Source organism: Malaclemys terrapin, chromosome 13 (assembly GCF_027887155.1).
Source record: "Malaclemys terrapin pileata isolate rMalTer1 chromosome 13, rMalTer1.hap1, whole genome shotgun sequence".
NCBI lineage: Eukaryota > Metazoa > Chordata > Testudines > Emydidae > Malaclemys > Malaclemys terrapin.
Genome location: NC_071517.1, coordinates 2,584,589 through 2,606,285, shown reverse-complemented (window position 1 = coordinate 2,606,285; position 21,697 = coordinate 2,584,589). Strand labels below are relative to the sequence as shown.

General features: G+C 51.2%; 1 protein-coding gene across 4 annotated transcripts in view; it reads right to left on the bottom strand.

Annotated features, from left to right (window-relative positions):
* BAIAP2 (BAR/IMD domain containing adaptor protein 2) overlaps positions 1-21,697 on the bottom strand; it is an 85,070-nt gene that overhangs the window by 4,916 nt on the left and 58,457 nt on the right. Inside the window, exons 7-15 of one of the 4 annotated variants that reach the window (XR_008446921.1) lie at positions 18,440-18,592; positions 14,574-14,801; positions 13,586-13,787; positions 12,127-12,328; positions 11,189-11,257; positions 9,855-10,020; positions 6,659-6,693; positions 3,251-3,294; positions 975-1,030 (exon numbers count right to left, since the gene is read on the bottom strand). Coding sequence is in view for 3 of the 4 variants with exons in the window: in XM_054047114.1 (XP_053903089.1) it covers positions 5,566-5,596; positions 6,659-6,693; positions 9,855-10,020; positions 11,189-11,257; positions 12,127-12,328; positions 13,586-13,787; positions 14,574-14,801; positions 18,440-18,592 (1,086 nt within the window). In the remaining variant the exon portion in view is untranslated. Of the gene's footprint in view, positions 1-974; positions 1,031-3,250; positions 3,295-4,158; positions 5,597-6,658; positions 6,694-9,854; positions 10,021-11,188; positions 11,258-12,126; positions 12,329-13,585; positions 13,788-14,573; positions 14,802-18,439; positions 18,593-21,697 lie in introns of those variants that run through there. The other 3 variants (XM_054047115.1, XM_054047114.1, XM_054047113.1) reach the window with 3 other exon arrangements.

Here is a 21,697-nt window from a genome sequence, read left to right as displayed (position 1 = left end):
GAGCACAGGAGATTAATAAAGCAAAATACAGATTGGCTCTGAACACAGCAGCACAAAAATCCCCTCAAGGAAAAAGGCGGCCTCTGGGCCCCAGACCAGGGCTTTAGTTGGTTACTGCCCCAGAGCCGGTCAGTATTTGTAGACCACACACCACACCACAGACAACAGCTCTGCAGACAGACACAGCAGCAAACACATTCTCCCGCCAGGTTTAGAGGACAAGAGCGGAGGAGACAAGTCATGGCTGGGTAGGAACCGTCAGGAAGGCACCGAGCTGATCACCACCCAAGGAGCAGAAAGAACAGCCGCACCTCCTTCCCAGGAGACGCTGACCTCCAGTGACCCCTCTCCCTGGGTTCATCCCTCCTCCTGCCCCCCTAAGGGCAGGGCCACGCTGGCTAATCCATTAGACCCTCCCCCAAGAGGACAGGCTGCTCCCCTACTCTATTACACCCTTTGGCACCAGTTGGGGGAGGGGGAGAAATCAAAGGTCAGGACTAAAGTGCACCTGGCTGGGGGTGAAGGACAACGTACAGCTCTAGCGGGGATGAAGAGAAGCTGCTGCAATGCACAGACACTCTTGGGCTGTTTCCCAGGCCGGGGGGCAGCACTCCTTGGGTAGGTGCAGGGCTGCCAGAGGCCAGCAGGTTTGGGATGCACTTTAGGACGTAAATGCCAGGGCAGCTCCAAGGGGCTGTTTGCATGCAGCTGCATCCCCACCCCTCCTCTAACCAGCTCTGTCCTGGTGCTCCTTCCAGACCATGGCTCTTATCCCTTCCACTAGCTCTCGCCATCCCTTCCACCCTACCCATTGACCAGTCCCCCTCGCTTCCCCACGGGCCTCAAAGCCTGACCTGGAGCATCTACTCAGCTAGTTTTAGGGCCATAGGGTAAGCCTGCAGCTGTACCCCTGGATGCTAAGATACGCTGCTATGCAGTTCCCCCCCCCCCCCCCGCCCATGGTATAGATGTACCCGTATACGCTGCTGAGGGTCTTGACCAGAGATCCTATTCTTGTTTGACAGTCAGGCTGGGTGAGGCAAACGTGGAAGGAAAAGCACAAGTGAGGTTAAAACTTGGCACAGTTCAACAGTTTTAGGCTCAACAATTACTTGAAGGCAGCATTTGCTCTTTAGCAATCTCATAGCGCTGCTGGAAGGGTGACATGGTGAGGCACCCAGGAGCAGTGCGTCTCAGGGGGGCACAGAGACCGCTCAGCAGGGAGCCACAAGAAATGTTCCTGGTGGAGGGGGAGGGATCTTTAAGGAGCTTACTTTTAGGATACCTGAATGTTGAGTTGCTCCCTCTGAACTGCAACCCCTCTCGTCACGGAGGGCCCCACTTCCATACCTAGCAGCCCTGGCTGCAGACAAGGAGCCTTGGAGGGTCCCATCAACACTCCCAGCCTGGCTGCAAAGCAAGAGCTGGAGCCTTTTTGTGGTGCTGCTTCTCTGCTCCTCACCTCCCACCTTCAGGGTTTCACTCTGCCGCTCCCCCCATGCCCTCAGCAGCTTCTGCAGTCCCATGCCTTGAAACACTAGGTCTAGCAAAACGTTAGCTAGGAAGAAGCATCCCCAAATGGTCTCCGTAGGGGTCAGATGGGCTGGAGAGTGTGTGCGTGCATGGGATGGGTGTGTGTGTGTGTGCGCGGGGGGGGGGGGGGGAAGTTGAGGAAATCAGGGACTATAGTTTAAGGATGAAAAATACTGTGGGGGAGGGGCAGGGGCATTAGGAGCAGGCATCTGGCCCTCCTTTTCTCACTGTGGTTCTCTAGGTTATCCCCACACTCACCAAGCAAAAGACGAGTGGCTGCCCCATTGCTCCCTGGGCCCGAGAGCTGGGTAAAGGCTTTGCTGGCCAACAAACCTACGAGTATGAAGCCTCTGTTTAAAATCCAGAACTTCAGCCCCCAGCACCAACCCAGGAATCGTGGCTCAGCCTTCCAGCAGTGCTAGGGGAAGGGTAATCGCACCTCCCAAGGCCCAGCTCCCTGGTGCAGCACCAGCTCTTCTTTAAATCGTGGCTTGGTTTCCAGCAAGAAGATTAACTCCCTGTTTTCAAGCCAAAGTGATTAGTTTCCCCACCTAATTTATGCAGATTCTCAGGTTGCTTTTTTCCTAGGATGCCTCGAGAATTGATGTCGCGTGAAAGGAATGAAAAGGTGACTCAATGACTCACCAGGGATTATTTAACCATCTTTGTTCTGGCAAAGCAGAGAGGTGGATCAGAGCCTGCAGCACCCCCCCAAATCTCAGAGTCAAAAAACAACTTCAGGCTTAGGGGAAAAGTGCAAAAAGGTATGGGGAGGGGGGGGGGGGAGGAGGCTGGAGCTCCTGGAAGTCCTATGCAAGGAAACCTCCCCTCCCCTCAGCCTCCTGCTACTAAAGCCCTTGGCTACTGCTGAACAAAGGCCACCAATCTGCCATGGGAGACTAGATGGAGGCTACTAAACGAATGGTCACTGTACCAAAGCCGATGTTGACCTGCGGCTCTGCAGAGTGGAGGGCAATGGACATTAACTCTACCATAACCACCTGTTACTTAAATAGTGATAATGTAGGTTTTGTATCCCTACGTGCCAGAAGGCTGGGAAAAGACTGTGCAAAATGGCAATGAAGTGCCAGTCACCGGAGGTGCGTCTGATGCGGTGAACATCACCGTGACCCAGTGACGGCAGCAGACGCTGGGACTCACTGAAGACCTAAAACCAAGATGGGTCGTTATTTAAAGGGGAGAATTCTAAAAAGCAGGAATAGGCCAAAGATGCTCATTGCCCAGCCATGGAAGCGTGAAACCAGAAGGCTGCGCACGCTCTGCCCCAGCAGTGTGGCAGGGAGGGGTGGAGACGGGGCAGGCACTATGCATGGAGCCGTGCAGATACAGGTGTGGCTAGAGAGACTGGCACATTGAGGCTTACATGGAACGACAGTGTAGGAAGAGGAATCCATTTCAGGAGCCCCAGGAAGGCAGAGAGGCTTCCACCAATGGGTTTAGGTGCAAGCGAGTGATTGAGCCCAGTTAGGAGCTGTGCTCTGAACTGACTGGCATTGCCTGGCGATGGACGTTCGTGAAAGACAAGACAGTGTCCATCCAGCCTTCGCTCGGATTGATGGTCACAGTGAGCAGATCAAGGACCCATTTTGCTCCCTCCCTCCCCCGTTCATTAGCATGGTGCTGAGCCGCCAGGTTCTGACCAGTCAGTACAGAGCACTGCAATAGTGAGGGGTTTGGCACATAAAACTGAACTTACTAACTAGTCAGGGACATCAAAACCTGGCCACTTCAACATCGGGGCTGTAATGGAAACAAAAGGCAGTTTGTAGGACGTGTTTAATACGCACTCAGCAGCCTTAGTGAGAAATAAAAAGGGTATCTGGTTAATTAGAGAAGCTAGGCTAGGAGCCGGCTGCTCCCCTGGGATCGCTCCACTCCCAGGAGAGGTCACCGGCTGGGTTACATGCTTCTTCAGACACAGGATGCAAAAAAGGAAAAGTTGTATTTGTTATTAATACTTATCACTTATACAGCACTTAAGACACAAACTCTTCCTCATCACAACCCCCTTGTGAAGATTGCAATGAAGGACAAACCCAGTTAGATCCTCTATATGCCAGTCATGGGAAACATACCCTGCAGATGCACCAGACTCCTCTCAGAACTCACTTTCCCCTTCATACAAGTTTGCAGAGGGGAAAAATAAAAAAAAGAAAAAAAAAAAAGACCCATTTACTTTCAGTTAACGGCATTCAAACCTCCTGAGTGACACCCAAATGCAGTTTGGAAAGAGCTGCATTTGGTTTTGTGGTATTACCCACAAGCCATATTGCAAAGCAACTAATTCTAGGTTTATCCTGTACTGGAGATCAGCAAGTCATTCGCCTGCAACAGCGAGCCTTTCAAGATAAATCAAGACACTGGCTGAGCGTGGGGACTATGTATTTAAACACTATTGCAACTGCTTCCATTCAGAAACTGACTTTAATGTAGATTGCCAGATCTGCGAACTGACCAGAGAAACTGGGCGAGGAAAAAGGTCATTTTCTGGCCCTCCAAGATCATGGGGAATGGAAAAAAAGATATATATATGGCAGAGGCAGTCTGGTGATTGGTCAGGGATACAGGCATGAAAGCTGAAAAAACCACCAAGGCCCAACTCAATGCAATAAATAAAACTTTTATTCAAACAATAACTCAGTACAGGGCACATTTCTCTTCAGCTTTTAAAAAAGGTTTTCAGCACTTTACAATCTTCATACAAGTTTTGCTAATTTTCTACATTCATTCATTTAGCACGGAATATCCTGGATTAAAAATCTTTAGCAAAATTATGACATCAACGCAGGAGGTTCTTATTACATATGCCCATAGTCTATATATAAAACAAACAAAAAACCCTTCTCTGTGTGTGATGTGTGTGTGTATGTATTGCCAGCAATGTCCTAGTAAACAGGCATGTAAAGAGGTTTTAAAAATCACATCAGAAAGAGGAAGTGTGTACAGCTTTGCAATGAAGACTTTCACCGGAACTGAAAGGGTTAAGTCTGTACTCTGGGAGTAGGCCACTTACTGACTTCTCCGCACTCAGTGATTGAAGAAGCAATACCAGTAGCCATTAATTCCAATCCTACTGTGTTTGTCTCTAAAGTTATCAAGACACACAAAGAAGATTGACAGGATTTAGGAAATTAAACACTGGAATTCTTCTCCCCTCCAGCCACCCTCCCAAGAAAAAACCAAACCAAAACACAGTTGTTTTTTTAAAGTCCAATTTCAAAATGCAAAAGAGTCTTTGGATTGCTCTGGCAAGCTGCATAATCCCATGATTTATCCCCCAGAGCACGAACGTGAGGTAACAATACCTTGCTACAAAATATACAACAAAAGAAAGAATGAACCTTCCAACAATGCTGCTTGAGTCGGCCCTGGTGGTTTAATTAGATGGAGCAGAATAACTGTCCAACCCCCACCAAGAACCAACTATTTCTCTCCGAGGCCTAAACCTCTGCACTATCCACTTTTCTTAAAGCAACCGTGTCGAGTTTGGTTGAATTAAAGTGGATGCCAGCCAGAGAGGGAAATGACCAAACCTCTCTAGTGTCTACACCTGCCTTCCCTTAGAAACAGGAAATTGGCATCGGAATGAAGTGGAAAGGATAGTTAAAGTAACAGTACGTATACCATAGGCCATGCATATTTGTTCAGTGTTGGAAATGGTTTCTTCTATTTTGTTAGGACGGGGTGGCTCATGTTAAGCCTCAGAAAAGGGATAGTGCATTTTTGAACATTCACAAAGTACAAAAACTGGATCTGCCCAGTAACTGTAAACTGCATCCAGGCTGCTCCAAAAATGAGCACACACTGTTTGGCAGTTCCTGCTCTGAAAGGCTTCACAAAACAAGGGCATTGTAAACACCAGGGAGGGGAAGGTAGCAGCACCATGGTTTCCTTGGATGATCACAAGAGTTAAAAATCCAAACTAAGAAGAAGTATAAAAGGAGAAAAGAAAAGAGGGAAAGAAGCAGAAAGCTCTTCAAAGCAGCAGTTGCCATTTCTAGTCAGGTGTCCTCACACAGTTGATACCAAAGTGCCATTGCCACTGTGGAATAGAAAGCACAGGAAGACTGCCAGACTGCACTTCACCGCAAAGAGCATCAGATGGACAACACACTTATTGCAATGCAGTATCCCTTTTCTGGAGCTCAGGTCAGTCCTCTGTGCCCTGGCTTTACCCTACCACTTCCCTAGAACAGCTGGCTGAGAACGCAGAGCGCATTACACTTTTGCTTAAAGCGAACCATCTCAGGAGAGCGCTCTGAGCAACTCCTGCAGTTGCGCCATGTGCGACTTCTCTGGCTGTCCCCCAGTGAGGGAGAGGAACCGCATGCAGCCCTGGCGTTCGGGTTCAGATCCTGCTCATCACAACTAGTGGCCATTTCACTCACAACATGGCAAAAAGTGGGAGGTTTCTTCTCTCTTTATTTTGAAATATTTCAGTTCCTCCCCCCAACGCAGGGCTCAAACTAGCGAACCCCTATCCCCGGGCGAGAGGCTGCTTTCCCTCTACTCAACAAGAGCGTTCTGAACGCAGGCAGGAGGGCCTGCATTTTGGAGACAGACCTTCCCATTCTGTTATACTTTGGGCTGAGTCCCCATCGGGGCAGGAGAGAGCGGAGTGAGTGTCTAGAGGGAAAGTACCAAGAGAAGATACTCTAGGAATGTCCAGAAAGGCTGCCCCAGTTTGAACCGGTGGAATGCGAGACGTTGGCGGTGCTGATGTTCCCTTCGGATTAGCCTGCTTTTGAGAAGTGAGAACTACTCATCTGCTGCAGAGTCTCTGAGCCAAGTAGTGACCCTGGGAGAGGCCACAGCTGTGCTTGGAACAGGCCGACACAAGCTAGATACATTTGGACTCTTCTCCTAGGAGACTCATGGTTGCCCCACACTCAGATGACAAATTCAGATTTATCAATGCCTAAATTATCTAACCCCAAGTTTATGTCTAAACTGCCACATCTAGCATCACCTGCTTGCGTGCCAGTGTATGGCCACCTCCCAGAATGCGTCCTGCCAAGGGATACTGCAGCGGTGTTTACTGTACCCAGCGCTCTGAACATTACGATTCACTTTACTGAACACAATGGGAAATAGAGAGGCTTACCTGCTTCCAGCTCTTGTCCCATAGTCCTCAAGGCCCTACAGGAGAAAAAGAGAAACCAACCGTGAGACGGCAGAGAGACAGGCTTTGCCATTAGAGGGCACTGGAAGGACACAAGAACAGAAGCAAATACACTGGGCCCCAGGGGCTTTCAGGCTCAGAGCCTAAGCATGTGGGTATTAGAAAGTGGAGAGTGATGAAGGTGATGGAAATGGGGTTTAATGCAGCATCGAGTAAAGTGACACTCATCTCTGCAGAGCGTGTGACTTTATACAACAAGGTCGGTTACAGGAAAGGCAGAAGGAATCTAGCTCCTGCCGTCCAGCTCCGCCTTGCTACAGCAATCCCATAACTATCAAGGAGCGTCACACGCACTTTGAAAGGGACAAAGTAAGAAGTTAGGCGCACGCTGGTGAAATGGTCTGTAAAAAGTGTTTCTTGTAACCGAATCCCACCAGAAATTGCAGCGCTCTGGGCTGTCGGCTGTTTGGACTGGTACTGAATAGCATTATGCTGTGGGTGGCTGGAGGGGGAGGACAGAAAGGGGCAGCCTACAGCCTTCTGTGGAACAGATGGACGTGGCACTCTAGTGCAGGGCACCCTAGATGTTCCATCCCCATGCCAGGATCTGTGCGGAGGGAGAAGGGGGGCCAGCAGAGGAGACCACAGTAGCTCTCTTCTTGGTGAGCAATACTGGGTTATGAGTCAAGACCAATGAGTCCTGCACCCGCTACCCAGGTCCCTGGGATCCGAGAAGCAGGTTCTGGCAGTCCAGGAATAGATTATTTTTGATACAAATATCTGTCCTCGCCAAACACCCCTGCAGAGAGCCAGTTCCTCGTTCAGCTCATCTGGCGCCAACTAGCAAGACGTGAGACTATTTTCCACCCCCCACACACACACACTGCTTCAGCTGCAGGCACAGAAGTGGGGCTCGGTTTCCTAGCTTGGGCATAGCTTTTCGCAAGCTCCTTGTGTAGTGGCCAGGAGCTAACATGCCGGTCCTCTGCTCACTGTCTCAAGAAGGGGCAGATTGCCGACTTGGAGAGCTCGGCCCATCCTGGGACTTGCAGTCTGGCTGTGGCAGCCAGCACTGGATGGCCCCATGCTGGAGCCAGCCTGAGATCTATTTAACATCAACGTTCGCATCCAGCCGAGTAACAGAAGGATTATTTTTTAGTCTGTTTGTGGGGCCTGCTGGGCACGTGAGCGCCCGGGACCCACGGTAACGCGGACATGGCCCAGGAAGCCGGGGGAGGGCGGTTCTGAACAGAGAGCTTGGTCTTTTCAAGTAAAAATCCTGCCTCACGTCCCTGGCCTGAGGCAGCCATTCTACCTAGTTACCTCTTGTCTATGAATACCAACCTCAACTCCTCGCCCACAGCTTCCCACCTCACAAGCCTATGTTGTCTCATGCTGCTCTGTCCAGCAGTGACAAAGGATCAACTTATTCATCTCAGGAGTCCTTTAAAGCTCATACATTAGCAAGGGGCTCTGATAACTGCTGGTCTTGGGTGGGGCTGGGGCGCCAGGGGCTTTCTCTACCTCAAAAATCTATGGATACGACCCGTGAGTAACTCATTTCTGGTGGGAGGCTCTCATGGAAGCAGCAAGTGTTATCGATTGGGAGTTTATGCTGCCATTTTGTGCCTTTCTGTGTGTCTCACCCATCTTCTCCATGTCAGCCAACTGGCTCATCTTCTCCATCACTTTGGCTTTCCTCTCCCAGTATAATTTTTGAATGGCGGGGGGGATTTTTTAGTTCCCCTCAGAGGGACTGGAAGGAGAAAGATCATGGAGCCCTGGGTAAGCTACAAAGAATCATCTGGCAAAAACAGCAAAGGCTGGTAAACCCCAATGGAAACATCGCTTTCGCTTGGACTTACAGTTGACCTAGCGTAAGGCTTGTAGTGAGCAGATGGCAGTTGGCACAGGCCACGGGAGTATTCTTTAATTGCACAACCATAGGGCATAAGGTAGTCCTATAAATAATGAACACAGGCCTGTTGGAGAGTAACCCTCGTTCACTTGCAATAGGCCAACATCAAAGTAAAACATTGAAAATAAAATTAACACCCTCCCACATCTACTTCCACTGTAAAAACTGCTCTTCATGGTGCTGCAGCCAGGGCTCCCACCAATGCCAGGGCCGTAGAGACTCCAGTACGTAAAACCCTCCTCCCACTCACTGCTGCACATCACAGAAACCAGGGAAGGCCACTCAGTTCAGTATGGGGAGAATACGGGCACTGGCTGTCTCCTGGGGGGTGCATTCCCACAAGCTCTTCCCAGCTGACCGGCATTCCACATGCCCATCCTTTGATGGCACATCTGAACAGCCAATGAGAGTGAGCCAAGAGGTTGGGGCAGACGCCCGTACCTAGAGCAGAGCTAAAGGCACGCAGGAACCCTGCCCCGGATTAATACCGCAACCCACAGTGGCTACAGGAAGGAGTCTGGAAATCATTTAATGTAGCAGATCAGACAATGGGGATTCAACAGCCTGAAGCTGCCCAAGAGGAGGGTAGGAGAGAGGTTGTGTTGGTGCTTTCGTGGGGTTTGTTGGGGTAGTTTTTTTAAACCCTCCCCCAAGCATTTTCCCCAAATGCAGCCACTCCCCTTGTTTAGTTAAGACTAGAAAAAACAGCACTGAGGTAAGAATTCCAAGAGGGCCTAAATGAGTTAGGAGCCTAAGACCCATTTGGGGGCAGATTTTTAAAGGTATTTAGGTGCCTAACTCCCATTATTTCAATGGAAGTTCAGCACCTAAATACCTTTAAAAATCTGCCCCTGGGAGCTAAAGGCTCATCAAAAGTCAATAGGATTTAGGCTCCCAAGTCATTTATGAAAATGGGACTTGGGCGTTTTTGAACATTTCACCCAGGGGTGTCTATTGTGAACGGAAACCATCATGCACAACTCCCACATCCCCAAGGGAAAAAACACATGACTGATCGACAGCAGCAACAGGCGCTAACCCAACAGCTTCGCCCCTACCCCTCCAAGTCACACTGCTGCTGTTAAAGCCATTTCTCACGGCATTCAAGGGCTGTTCGGTTTAACTCCCCCGCCGGCCCCCAATACTCCAGAACGCCTGCTCTCCCGCTGGAGGCAAGCTGCCAGCAATGACAGTGATTAACGTGCACTCACTCTCTGCATCCATAGGTTACCGATTCCCCCCGGGCTCCCGGCACCTCACCTGGGAGAAGGCAGGCACTGCCACGCTGTATGGTCTCTGTTTGAAAGTGCTGACAGGTTGTGGTGGGAAGACCCGTGATGAGGACACGCCGTAGTCTGGCGGCGGGATGGCGATGTCATCCTTATCCAGCAGGTTGCCTGTGCTGCTGCTTTTCCCTTGTTGCAAGCTACAACAGGAAAATAATCAACCAACCGCCACCCACACATGCTTTCCTGCCATTGCTAGGGTCCCCTGGGGATCCTGCCCAGTGGCGCTGGTGCTAGCAATGTATTTCGCTCCGCAGACCAGATGTCACAGGGGCCTCAAGCAGGGAGCACAGCGAAATCACGGGGCACATTTTATCCTAGACGCTCACTAACCAGTGGCAATTATTTATCATTCACAATTGTGACTGAGTCCTCTGCAGACATGCAGGGCTGCTGGAGCCGTGTTGGTCCCAGGACATGAGAGAGAGAGAGAGGGTAGGGGAGATAATCTCTTATTAGACCCATTTCTGTTGGTGAGGGGCAAGTTGTGGAGCATACACCAAGCTCTTCTGGGAGAGCTGGTTTCTCCTCTACAGTCACTTCTCCAGCAGATAAGACTAATCCAGTGGTTCTCAGCCTTCCCTGTATCAGGGCTCCCCTTCCATCTAGCCTGGACCCCCTCCCATTTAGCAGTAATGGACAGGGAAAAATCACAGCCTCCCACACTCTAATCCATTTAAAGGTACACCTCTACCCCGATAATAACAGGACCTGATATAACATGAATTTGGATATAACGTGGTAAAGCAGTGCTATGGGGGGCACCCCAGCCCCCAAACTCCCTCCCAGAGCCTGCACCCCAATCCCCTACCTCATACCTCCTCCCCAATCCAAACTCCATCCCAGAGCCATAGGCAGGTGGGGGGCAGAGTTTTTTTTTGGGGGGGGTGCAGGTTCTGGGTGGCATGAGTGACATTGGGCCGCTGGGAGGATTTTAGGACTGGCACTGGCCCTAAGGTAAATTGAGTTTGAGACCCCTGTCCTAGGACATCCAGAGCCTTTTCTTTAGTTGTTTTGGCATCACATATGACCATGTCTGATGCAACACACGCCTAGTGAGGAGTCTCACTTCCCTGCATATTTCTCTGGTTTACTTCACTACAGACATGACATCTGAAAATCTCACGACGTTTCTATAACAAAGTTGGCAAGACTGGCTCGACAGAGCTGAGAAAAGCACAGTCCATCGCTGCCTCGGGCCCCGGACACATGACGGTCAGTGCTGGGAGCTTTTCCCCAGACCCAAGGGAACGTCACCGTCTGCCACGCACCACCACGCAGCACGTTTTTTAAAGGGGGTGTTTTTACCTCATATGCAACCTGTCGCTTCCATCGCTGTCAAGAACCCGCGTGTAAGAGAAAGGGAACCAGCCTCTCCTGTAATGCAGAGCCACAAGACAGTCAAACCTAGCCGCTCACGCTGAGATGTGTGGAGGGAGGAGTCTATGAACATTACGCTCTGGCTACATGCCACACTATGCTGTGACAGAAGGGACCATCATTGGGATCACGGCTGTCTAGGGGGTGCTACACACACTGCAAACCAATAAGTTAAGTGTGGTAAAAACTCCAGATCTTAGGGACACTATTCAAAAAGGCCCATTCCCTGCCTCTGACAACCCCTCTCAGAGTCTCCCAACACACACACACACACACACACTTACTTGCAGGAAAAATGGGGGAGGACTTTTGCAGGCAACAGGATTGGGTTTTTTTAAAATGTAAGATTCCAGGTTTTGTATGCTGGACTAAAATTGCTTCTCCTTCCTGGGCCATTAGGAGCCGGCTGCTGGCCCCAGCAGCAGTCCCCGCCAGGTCAGATCCCTGCCAAGACCATCTGGAGCGTTTGCTTTATTGGGAGGCTCTGCAGCGCGGTAAGGAGGTTATTTAAGGTTGCTGGCGTTACAGATAGTGCTGCACAAGCACGCCACGATTCTGCCATTAGCCAGGGCCCCACGCTCAGCCCATGTGTTCCACTGAAGTGAAATTGGGATAAAGAGTCAAGACAAGAAGCCCAGCAGTCCCAGCACTCAAAAGCCTGGCCTTGTGCCTCAGGTCGGTGCTTTACCAATCAGCAGCCAGCAAAGCTGGCATTTCATCTTGCTCACAATTTTCGACTCCCCATAGTAACCAAGCGGCATGATGGGATGCCAGGAAATACTGGCTGGCAGCTAAGCAAGTCCGGCGCGCCAGCTACTCCAATGTTAAGAGCTAGGTGCTGAGGCAGCTGTAGCTCAGATACTCACATTTTTGTTTTCTCACTCTCCCCGTAGTGCCATCCATCTCGGGCCTCCGGCACCAGGAGCGTGATGAGGTCTCCTTCCTTGAAGCTCAGGAGGGTGGTGTTATCACCAGCAGCATGAGAGAAAATGGCCTGTACTCTCGTCCTGCCGTTCCTCTCAAGCCCGGCAGCCATGGAACTGGAGCGTGGCAAGGTCTTGTTTTCAGCTGGTGAGACGCAAAGAAAGCCCCAACAGCTCAGACCATGTGGCTGACCACATCCTTGGCAGTTTTCTACTGTGGTATTTAGAGTCATTCATCTACCCAAGGCTCAGCCAGCATTGCAGTTAAGGAAAACTAACCCCCTTTTAGCCAGTACATCTCAGACTCTCCTCCCCCACTCCCCTAATTCTGGACTATTTTTTTTTTTTTTGAGCAGTCGGTTATAAAGACCTTAAGTGAATGTCCTCAGTGGACCCAGTCTGATTGGTGCAGTTCCTCTTACTCTCCCCAGTGGAGAGCATTTAGGCAAACTGTCAGAATATTAACTTAATGGCTACCCCCCATTCGATGCTCCTCATTTCACACCTTCGATGCAACAGATGCATTTCTGTGCTAAGGTAGGACTTGGAATAGTATGCAAATAGACCTATTTGTAATGGTTTACGCCCAGGTTCCATTCATTATTCCAGACGCTTTGCTCTGAGATGTTAACATTAGCGAAGGGAAAAACCCAGAGGAGAGAGGTGCATGACCCTCCTGGAAACATGCCCATGGGGAGGCAGATAAGTGAACTAAAGCAGGTGAGAGGCATTGTCTCTATGCATTGAGATACACACCTGCATATGACCGCAGGTATAAAAGGAATAAAGACTCAGCAGGGAAGGTCCCACTATCTTTGACCTAATCCAGTGACCCTATCCCATCACGCAGAGAGACAATCATCATGATGTGGTGCCTAGTGGCCCAATCAAGGTGAGGGCCCCACTGTGCTCAATGTTGTACAAACACCCTAAAGAGATGGCTGCAGCCTTGCAGTTTACAATCCCTCCTTCCACTCCCAGATTCCTTCCGATTTGCTTATCAGGAATCCCGTCATAGGGCTCAAAGTTTTTCCTTCCAAGGGAAACCACAGCCCAAATCTGCCCCCTTTATTTTCTAATCCTGTGCCCAAAGATATGTGAAAACAGAGACACTACCTCACATGGTTGTTGGGAGAGGCCATGAATTACTGCATAGTTACTAAGAAAGTCAACCAGGCAGTTACAGTCACCATGTGACACTTCACAGTCACTAACTGAGGAAGCCATTGCCCCCACTTAGGCTTTTGTGCCACCTGAGCCCACCTTGCCTCCTCCCACTGCATTAAGGTGCAAAGACCCTTAACTGCTGCTACTCCTAGCTCTGGTCAGCAGCTGACCCATAACCCCCTGGGAGAAGCGGCTACGTCGCTGCTCTGTGATCTGACGGAGGCTAAATCCTTACTGGTTGCGTAACTGTTTTTCGGTGCGACACTCTTGCGCACAGGAAGTGTGTTGGAGTACGAGTCACTCAGTTGCTTCTGATGCTGGGGAGGAGATAGGGATTTTGGCTGGGCTGGCTTCATCTCGGACCAACGGCTGTAGTCCTCGACCTCAGGGCCCGAGACGCCATTCATCACGGGAATGGTCTCTTGTGCTGACATGCGCTGAAGGGAGAAAGGGCAATGGGAGATTTCAGCATCAGGGACGTCAAGTCACGTAGAGGTCACATTTCCGTAAAGGATCCACACACTTTAGGAGAATATGGTTTACCATACACAATCAGGCCCCGGTCTATTGTGTTTGGTATCCTGCCTCCAGTGATGGCCTGCTCTTAATGCTTCAGGAGGAGGGGTAAAGCCATCTAGGGTGGCGTGAGGGACCAGATCCCTGCCGTGATCCGTGTGCGCAAAGCAGGCGGAGATACAAATATCCCTCTTGACAGGAGGGGAAGTGAGACATGCTAGCATTCACACCGCCCAGTTCTAAGCCCACCCAGAGGATCAGTTCAGTTCTCGCCGACAGCAAGTCCCACAGACTGACTACATCAAGTGGGACATCCTTTCATTTACACTGCTAAGCCGTTTTCACTGGATCATGCAGCCTCTCAGGTTCCCTCCCCAACTCTTCCTGCAAAGCCAGGGCTCAAAAACTGTGTCCCCGTCTCCCCCTGGGGCTTTGCAAATCCTGGCTGTCTTCACAGGGAGGCACCGAATGTCTCACAAACCTCAAAGACATGATAAAGCAGGATGGTCCATTCACACTGGCCCACGCCAGCCTCCTTCACAAGCGTGCACTAGGGGATTCCCCAAAAGCCCCACCGCTGAATGCGGTCTAAAGCTTATTGGCAGGGGACTTGCCTGACTGGTGGAGGCTAGTGAGCCTAGCACGGTCTCGCTACACCCATAACGTTACTCAGCAAGGGCAGCACCACTGATGCCTTGCATACTTACCCCCACGAAGGGCGCCAACTCTGGTGGGACAGGGAGCGGTTTGGCCCCGGGGATAGGGTCTGAGATGATTAGGTTCGATTTGGACGTAGACAGGGAGCTGGGGATGATTGTGCCATTGCTGCTGGCGGCCATCTGCTGCATCAGTTGGATAGCCCGGTCTGGGATCTTGTTGGGGTCCGAGCAAGATTGCTGCCAAATCGGGAGCTTCTGTGTCAAGATCTCTTTCCCCTAGAATCAAGGGGGCGGGAGGGGAGAAGAGTGAGAACACAAGAGACCCCAGACAAATCCACTCACCTCTCAGGAGGAGGGGCAGAGAATGTTCACGGCAAAGCTCCCATCTCAAACCAGGCCCCCCAAATATCCGTTCTTCAGACTGGATTCCAGGAGGCACAGAAAGCAGACCACGACTATGCTGCCACCGGAGCCGGCTTGGAACACAGAGTTCCACTGGCCCAGATTTCCTCTCTACTCCTCTAATTAGAGCAGTGAGAGAGATTTATCTACCCGGGTGTGTAACAAACAGGACAAAGCACGGCACCTCACAAATATTGGGTGTAGACTGGCAGACGAGCCAGTATGGTCTCATGAAAAATTGAAGAGTATTTCATTTCCCTAGCTTACTTGGAAACATTCTGTGTGCGTGGCAGCTCAAAGAATGGACGAGCCAGAGCAGAAAGGGAGGGAGGGAGAGCTGGGCTATTCAGTTTATCTGAACTCTCCTGTACACCAAGAAATCTATTCCAAGCAAAGGCTCAGGCGAGAAGAGCGCCCTGGAAGCCACACCAGTTCGCTATCCAGCGACAGCTCCTAGCCAGCCTTGCTGGGGGAGAACAGGTGTGGTGTGTGACTTGGTAGCACATATTGTGTTAGTGCAGCATTCATTGCTTGGCATCCATTGCTATTCTTTTGGAGCACAAAGCAAGGGGGACCCCGCTTCTCGCGCTGGGTGAGCGAGCGGAAAGTCCAGAGTTGCTGTTCTGATATTTGGCTGTACAAACCTGCTACTTTGTGATGCTGACAAGGCTGTGGCATCCCCCACGGCCAGCCAGAGCAGACAGGTTTGGGGCATGTTGTGGAAGGGGGTGGCTGGAGGCAGTATTGTACCATTCAATCCTCAGAAATACCCCTCTGCTAAATCTGGAAATTGCTAAGCAGCGGGGACTGGCGGTCAGCAGGCAGCTGTATTGCCGGGGCTGGCTAATGAAGGATTGTTATTCTGAGACAGACTGCAGGCAGAGCGGAGAGTCCCTGCAACACATCATGTCCATGCCAGAAGACTTGCACGCCTCGCCAATAAAAAGCTAATAACAGCAGAGGTGGAAACCCGGGGATAGTCAGAAGCATCCGACAGAACAGCACTGACCACAGCCGTGGCATATTAGAAGAACAGATGCAGATGCAGCCTTAGCGTTCGCCATCTGTTGCACGCAGCGAGGGGAGAAATGCAATGAACTCTCTGGGAACCAGACGGCAGCACAGGCAGAGGACTCCTCATTTAGTCTGACAGGGCTGCCCGACCTCTGCAGTTTCCAATCTCAAGGATTTTTAAGCTGAAGGTCAGTCTTCAGCCTCCCTCAGCTGGCTGCGATTAGGCATTGGGGCCAGATGCTATAGGGGTCTCTCCCCCCCCCCCCCCCCCCCGCCATGTTCAGAGGCCACGGCAATGCTCCAGCCCAAAGGTCTGGGGTTGAACTCGGTTTCTGGGTTTTCTTGCCTAAATTAAGACCTGTAGCTTCTGTCAAAGCAGGGGAATCGGTAGTTTGGGTTTTGTCCCCTTGGGAAGCTAGATAATGCTACAGGAATTGCTCCCACATCCAAACACAGAAGGAGCAGGTGCCACCTTCCACGCAGCTCAACTGCACACCCACCTAATGGCTTCCGGAACATGGACACACCCCACAGAACAATATGCCACCACTACAAGTGAGCTGTAGCTGATTTTGAAGCCAAAGCAGACAAGCTGCCACTCCCAGAAGGCAAATTAACTCCTTCTCCATTAACTGATAAAGCAGCATTATTGCAGGGTGAAACTGTATCTGTTTGCCTCTAGCTTTACTAGTCTCTTTGGGCAAATTGAAGTCAGTCCCTAAACCATCTCCATTGGCTTTAGGAAAAGCCCCGTCTCATTTCCACTGCATGCGTCAAAGCCCTTTCACCTCATGTGCAGGCTTCTGGCTGACAGGCCACCGCACCTCAGGGGAGAAGCACTGCCGCCTTTGGTGGGAATGGCTGTTTGTTAACTTCGCCAGCCTCGGAAATTGGCCGACCCATTACACACCCATCCACCCGCAGTGCGGATGAACCACCTGCAAAATTCCCTCTGACAAATCGTCCACGTTCTTTGCTGCGAGAAGCCACGGTGTAAAACCGCAATGAAGCCTGGGGTGCAAAAGGGCTGTTTTTAACGTGTGAGGCTGCAGCGACGTTCTAGGCCACTTACAACTCTTGGAGAGAACTCTGGAACCTCCATCTCTGAAGAGAAGAGTTACACACACACCCTGCTGCCACCCCATCCCATTGTAACATACATCGGGTTTTGACTCAGCATATATTCTAGTGCAGGGATAGCGATGACTCACTGAGACTCTTCTGTTACTCCCTTATTCAAAGCTCACTCTTGACAGATGGAGATTGTAAGTGAGATGGGGGGGGGGGGGGGAGGGACAACAAAACAAAAAAACAGGAATAACTGGACGTGCGAGCGCATGCAGGCGGCCGGCTGTGGTGCTAAGGGAGCAGCATGCTCTCTGACACGCAGTATCAACCCGAGTTAGCGAACAGAGCACCACAAGGGGGCAAGAGAACTCTGCTCCGAGATCCCAGCTCTGGGCTGTCCTCCCCCTGCAGAACAGTTCGTAAGAGATGTAGGCAGTGCGTGGAACAGCCGCCTTCCTATTGAATCCTTTCCTTTGTTAACGATGAGTTGTAAGGTAGCAATCACAATGGCTCACAAAGGGAGCCAGCTCACCACGTTCCCGGTCGCTCGCTGCTCCTCCGAAACAAACAGAAAACGAGAAGCAGGAATTTTCTTACCTCCCTTCAGGAGGAGGGTGACTGTGCCAGGTTCTGGTCTGGTTTTGTGACTCATTAGCAGATCAAACAGGGATTTGACCCCCCTCTAAGCCTGCGTACTCCATCCCAGTGACTAATGACAGCTCAAGGATTACATGAGCGTACCGGAGAGGTGTGTTCCTCAGCTGGGCTGCGCTAGGCAGAGGCACCGGGGATGGGGCTGGCATCTTTAAAGGAAAGCTGGGCCGTGGTGTGCTGCTGCCGTGCCCTCGCCAGTCACCGTCTAGACAGCAAATCAATCGGCTTCCTCTGGCTGGGTGAGAGCTGGCCTTTGGCAGCCTCTCCAGGAGGGCTATGAAGTGGAGGCCTCCTTCAGTAGCCCAGAAAAGCAGCACCCCCAGGGCCCTGCAGATAAATGGCATCTGCCCTGCCATCCCGTAGATCTTTGGGCAAAACACCTGCCTCCCTGGGCACAATCTGCAAGGAGTGGCTGAAAACTAAAAACATCACCACCTCACAGAGATGAGATTGTGGCTTACACAGCCCAGGAAAAAAAGACACATACAGGCACACATGCAGTACCCTGATCAGCGTGCATTCCTGTCCCGTCTGCCCGAACCACAGGGGACTGGTCTGGTCATTAGCATAAACTGTAGAGATTCACCCAGTCTGTTTGAAGGTCCCGGGTTCCAACCCAGCACCAGTCAAAGGGCAGCCATCACAGAGCACCCAACCAAAACGATTGACAGCCCTCGTGTGATCACTGTCCATACTGATGGGAGCACTTGGACCTCTTTGGAGGGTCTCCTAGCCAGAGGCGGCTTCACAGGCTGATTAACATGGTGGTTGCTCACCTTGGCGTGGTAGGAGATGGTGTTCTTAGCCACAGCACACTGCTTCTCTACCAGGAAGCAGAACCGTCTCCTCTCCTCTGTGAGCGCTGTCTTATAGCCATCAGAGACGTGGTTTTCTAGCTCACCTTGTTTGTTGCTGATCGCATCGATGTACTAGGGAAAGACGACAAGCGAACAGGTTATTGGAAGCAGGGGCGGCTCTATGTATTTTGCTGCCCCAAGCACGGCAGTCAGGCAGCTTTTGGTGGCGCGCCTGCAGGAGGTCTGCCAGTCCCGGGCCTTCGGCATACTCGCCGCTGAATTGCTGCCGAAGCAGCGGGCCCTCCCACAGGCATACCGCCAAAGGCAGCTTGACTCCCGCCCTCATGGCGGCTGGCAGGCTTGCCGCCCCAGGCACGCGCTTGGTACGCTGGTGCCTGGAGCCGCCCCTGATTGGAAGGGGCATGTGGTTAATCTCTGCACACCCAGCACTGCGCGATTACCTGCGCCTCAATGGACGTTTGAAAAATGTCTCCTGCAAACCCACAACAAGACAGAAGTTCTTTTGGGTACGAATCCTGTGCATTGCCATGCCTGGATATTTGCTCCAAGAAATAAATGCAGCATTAACCTGTATGTCTCTTCGCTTCTCCCACCAGAGAGAACATTATTGAAATACTCCACTCAACTCTTACAATTTTGTTTGGATTTAAAATTTGCCTGCAAGCACAGAACATTTATATGCACGCACACACACACACACACACACACGTGGGGGGGTGTGTGCACGTGGGGCGTTTGTGTGCACATCCACGTGTGTGCGTGCGCACGCATCCCTCCCAACCATCCTTTACTCATCCGAACTCCCCCACACAAAGTTACTGACTCAGGACGTGGGCTTCGAAAGTCGTGTGGGTGGCTGGGAGGACGGCAGAGCCGAACTGCCTTGCAGCTGCCCTCTCAAACACCCACACCTGGGTAGAGCTAATGCTCTCAGACCGTACACACTGCCTCTGCTGCTTAAACCCTGCTGGCTTTATGCTGATAGGAATCATGACACTTCCATTTGCAACAGCATCCGAGAGCGCTCTCCTTCCAAGCTAACCATGGGCAGTATTGTTATCACACACACACACACACACAGTGATCAACACAAGAAGCTACAGAAGAGAGACCGGGGAGAGGCTGGTGAGCAAGACAAGAACTGTTCCCTTCCCCTTATGCCTCACCTGCCCCCCCTCCCCAAATCCCTCGTGCTCACCCATGCCGCAGCCCCAGAGGCAGGAATCTGGCATCCCCTTTCTCTGGGGCCGATCTAGAAAATGCATTGAAAAACTAAATGAAACCCATGAGCACAGAATCATTTCTGGCCACCTCTTTCTCCAGCAATGTCCAAGCGCAGACTCCATAATCTGCCCTGAACGGCTCCCGTAACGCATGCTGCCTGGCCAGCCGATCTGTCACTAGACAGACTACTAGCAAGAGCTCACTGAACTCTACTGCCCAGTACCTCAGAAGATCAGCAGTAGGGCAGCTGAGTGAGTAGGCCTTGCGCAGGATTCCCTATGGAAAGGCAGATGCCAATACTCACCCCTCTATTCGCATTTGCATCAAACACACACACAATCCTTCAGCAAATCAGACTATTCTGCAATCATCCCATTTTGCTTTTGCTACTTAGCCCTCAGGTACGTAGCTTCTGCACGTGAACTGCACGCAAGCGACACAAAAATCAGCCAGGCCCTCTCTGGCCCAGCACCATGTATAGCTCGGTCTTTCACCTTCACCAGTTCCTCTTTAACTGGGTGAATTTTGTGCTGGGGGAAGAAGCCACCAAGACAATAGCAACCTCCACCTGCCCAAAACATCCGTCAGCTCAGCAAGGCAACTGAAGCTTCCTGATCAAAACAAGCGGGATGACCTCTGGGACCCGAGAAGAGTTGCACAAGCCATGCCCACGGATGGCTTTCATCCCCAGCAAGCCCAACGGGGGTGCTTCTTAGTAACAATTGTTATGGAGGATTCTGAGACAGACGCCTCAGTCGGTTACCAGCTGGGCTCAGGCCACAAATTCTCTTTCCACAGGACCCCAAGCAGTGTGACCATCTGTCAATTCGGGCTGAATTCAAAAAACAGACAAGCTAGACTGGAGAGGTTCTGAATTCCTTCACCTTCTCCTCAGCAGCTACCAACACATTTATGAACCTGCTATTCGCTTCTCAGGCCGTTTGTGCCAATGCCCCGTTTCAGGATTCCTTTGTCCTTCAGAATGCTTCTGTACACTTCAAGGGATAGAGCATCAGCCTTACAAAGCATTGCGCCACATCTACGCGTCCTCAGCCTCGTATCTTTCAAATCACATCCAAGAGAAACACTTCTCCCCTTCTGAAGAGCACTTGTACCTTGAGAGAGAAGGTGGGGGAGGTAATATCTTTTCTGGGGCCCACTGCTGCTGGTGAGAGAGAGACAGACAAGCTTTTGAGCTTTGCACAGAGCTCTTCTTCGGGTCTGGGAAAGGTACTCAGGCCTGGTCTACACTAGGAAAATCCACACCCCTGAGTAACGCAGTTAAACCGACCTAATCCCTGGTGTAGACAGTGCTAGGGCAATGGGACAATTCTCCCGTCCATCTAGCTACCACCTCTCGGGGAGGTGGATACTTATGCCAACCAGAGAACCAATCCCATCAGTATAGGTAACAGGGCAGCTGCGCCACTGAAGCATTAAATGTACACAAGCCCTCAGGGTGTCCCAGCTAAATCCAAGAGGGAACAGATTAATTAGCATAAGTAGTTAACACATTGCAAGGGGCCACTCAAGGTGAGTGGCCAGTGAACACCCAGACCTGAAGAAGAACTCTGGGTAAGTTCTGGTCTCTCCCCAACTGAAGTGATATTATCATCCCCACCTTGTCTCTCCACTATGCTGGGACTGACATGGCTATAACACCACTGCATACTTGTAACTTTGAGCGACATAAGACCGGCCAGATTGGGTCAGACCAAAGGTCCATCTAGCCCTGTGTCCTGTCCTCTGACAGTGGCCAATGCCAGGTGCCCCAGAGAGAATGAACAGCACAGGGAATCAAGTGATCCAGCCAGTCGCCCATTCCCTGCTCCTGGTGAACAGAGGCTAGACACCCTCCCTGCCCATCCTGGCTAATAGCCATTGATGGACCGATTCTCCATGAACTGGGCTGGTTCTTTTTTGAACCCTGTTCTACTCTTGGCCTTCACAATATCCTCTGGCAAGGAGTTCCACAGGTTAACTGCACTGTGT